The sequence below is a fragment of the Penicillium odoratum genome, assembly GCF_028828045.1.
Source record: "Penicillium odoratum strain IBT 22623 chromosome Unknown utg000002l_segment0_segment0, whole genome shotgun sequence".
NCBI lineage: Eukaryota > Fungi > Ascomycota > Eurotiomycetes > Eurotiales > Aspergillaceae > Penicillium > Penicillium odoratum.
Genome location: NW_026643144.1, coordinates 1456650 through 1459753, shown reverse-complemented (window position 1 = coordinate 1459753; position 3104 = coordinate 1456650). Strand labels below are relative to the sequence as shown.

The following is a 3104-nucleotide window of genomic DNA, read 5'->3' as shown; positions in this document are numbered from 1 at the left end:
AATAGAATAAAAAGAGATTAGTTCTTATTAATAGAGTATTAAATAATCCATTTACTATTATTAGAAGATCTATAAGAAATATTTAAATTACGAGTTATTTATTAAGAATATTATTTTAGATCTACTATACTTAAATATTATAGATATCCTTAATATTTACATATATTACTAACACTATAGAGTTCTATAATAATAATTTAGGATTATATATAAATCAATAAATTAATAATGATTATCTCTCTTTTATTCCTGATAGTCTATTAATAGTATATTGACTATGTAGATAAAATAACTTAACTATAATTATAAGCTAGATTACTAATAAAAAGCTACTACTTTATTATACAGTAGGATTCTTAAAGATTAATCTAGAATAGATAATCTATTACTATTCCTTTACTACCTTACTTTTAATTAGCTAGCTTAACTTTAGAATCTTTCGAATAGGCCCTATAGATATATTTAAGATTTATAATATTAGATCTAGATTAAAGAATAGATAGTTATAGAGTAACTATATAGCTGAATAAAGTTATTTATTATATTAATAGTAGACTTAAAGATATTAAAAAGTTAATCTATAGAAAAAGAAGATATTAGAGTAGTCTTAAGTAGAAACTTAATAATATTAATAATATTGAAGGAGATTTAATAAAAGACTCAGGTATAGGCTTAGAATCTTAAATATATTTATTAAAAACTTGATATTATCTTCAGGATCTTTATTTAACTTAATATTATCTTTAGATATACTATAACCTTTAAAACCCTTAAAATTAGACTTAAATTTATTAATAAGCCTCTCTAAAGTATTATATTTATTCTTAGATAATAATTTAAGAGATGTAAGATAGATAAAAAGAGAATATGTATATATAGAGATAAGTCTAATAGAGGACTTAAAATAGATAAAAAAGGATATATTCATAGAGATAAATCTAGTAGAGAACTTAAAAAAGATAGAATAAGAATACATATATAGGTAAAAAGAGAGAGAGATTTACTATATTTTATAGTAATACCCTACTTTAAAGCCCTACTTCTATATTAGGATATATTTAGGGGTTAAATAATTTAAAGTTTAAAGATAGTATAGGGGTTAGAAGTACTAGCGTAATAAATATAAATTACTTCAATCCTAGAGAGGGAGTAAAATTAGTAAAATAGGGAGTAAATTCAGTAGATCCCTAGATCTATTCTATTTATATAGAAAGGATTCCTATCTAATTACTAAGGGTTAGGCCTTATATAATTATGTTTCTATAAATACTATATTATTATAGTATAGAATTAGTATATATAATTTTGTAGCTATTTCTAGCCTAATTCAGTACTATTATATTATAATAATAAGTATATATTATAATAGTAAGTTAGAGGCTATAAATAGTATAGGCGGTAAATATGACTATCTTTTATCTAGAGTAATCTAGATAGTAGACTTCCTATCTAGACCTATTCTACTAGTCTCTTACTTAGTACTTAATTAGTAAGTATTATAGCTAGGTATATAATTCTATTATTCTATTATAGTACTTATTCCTAGGAACTTAGTTAGCCCTTATCTTCTTTTATAAAAGATACCTAAGATAGGTCTGTAATAAGTAACTATAATCTATTTTAAATATATTTAATCTTAAAGATAATCTTATTACTAGACTCTCTCTTTTAACATATATCCTCATTTCTTATAAATTTATAATATCTATAATTAAATACCTAGAAACTTAAAAGCGTGACCAAACTATATATAAATATTAGTAATCAATTTTATAATTAATTAAATTTATCTATCCTAATTAAGGATAGTATTTAAATTTTATATAAAGATAGGCTAGTGTAGATAATCTATAACCTAATGTATAACGTAATTCACAAGCGGGTCGCGCACCCCACCAGAAAACGTGCTTCTCTACCACCCTACCACTTTCAACTACCCACTATGCCACCAAAACGTGCCCAAAAAGCTCGAAATTCAACCGAGCAGGAGGGTAGGATCCTACTAGCCATCAAAGCCATTAAAAACGACGAATTTATGTCTATCCGCCAAGCTGCACGCGTTTTTACCATACCCGAAAGCACGCTCCGAGACCGTCTACGCGGACGCACCTTTTACGCAGATATACGCGCAAACTCTCACAAATTGACCAAAAACGAAGAGATATCGCTTTATGAATGGATAATACCTATGGACGACCGTGGATCTGCCCCACGACCCTCCATGGTGGCAGATATGGCCAATTTGCTGCCAAAAGAGCGTGGAGAGACCCCCATCACCACGGTCGGCCGAAATTGGGCCACAAACTTCGTTAATGACACCCTACCCTCAAAGCACGATATTCCAGGAGATATAATTACGAACGTGCGAAAATGGAGGATTCTGAGGTTATACAGGAGTGGTTTGACCGTGTGCAAAATACTATACTCAAATATGGTATTACCCCAGCGGATATCTTCAATTTTGACGAAACCGGCTTCGCAATGGGCCTTACGGCTACTGCTAAGGTTATCACACGTGCGGAATACCACGGAAGACGTGCTCTTTTACAGCCTGGTAATCGTGAGTGGGTTACTGTGATCAAGTGTATCTGCTGTGATGGATATGCGCTTCCACCATATATCATCTTTAAGAATAAAATCTTGAATCTTGGATGGGCACATGGCCTTCCATCTGATTAGATCCTCGATATTAGCGAAAACGGATGGACAACGGACGAAATCGGCCTACGTTGGCTTACAAAGGTCATGATTCCAGCACGTATACGTACGCAGGGTGGATATCGACTTCTTATCCTCGACGGGCATGGTAGCCATTTAACACCCGAATTCGACCAATTATGCGCTGCAAATAATATCATACCAATTTGCATGCCTTCATACTCTTCGCACCTTTTACAGCCCTTAGATGTGGGCTGTTTTGCTGTTTTAAAGCGCGCATATGGTCGATTGGTGGAATCTAAGACACGTCTTGGAATCAACCATATTGATAAATTCGACTTTCTTACAGCATACCCAGAAGCACGCACAGATACGTTTAAACCTATTATTATCCAAAATAGCTTCCGGGCTACTGGGGTATATCCATATAACTCTACAGAGGTGCT

The 3104-nt window shown here is 31.3% G+C and overlaps 1 protein-coding gene across 1 annotated transcript; it reads left to right on the top strand.

The window, feature by feature from the left end:
* Positions 1-1942: 1942 nt before the first annotated feature.
* N7520_002564 (uncharacterized protein) lies at positions 1943-2679 on the top strand (the record flags this gene model as incomplete). Its single annotated transcript, XM_057136499.1, has 2 exons — positions 1943-2362; positions 2395-2679. 2 exons carry the CDS (start codon positions 1943-1945, stop codon positions 2677-2679), a joined length of 705 nt encoding a protein of 234 aa, XP_056999185.1.
* Positions 2680-3104: the final 425 nt, after the last annotated feature.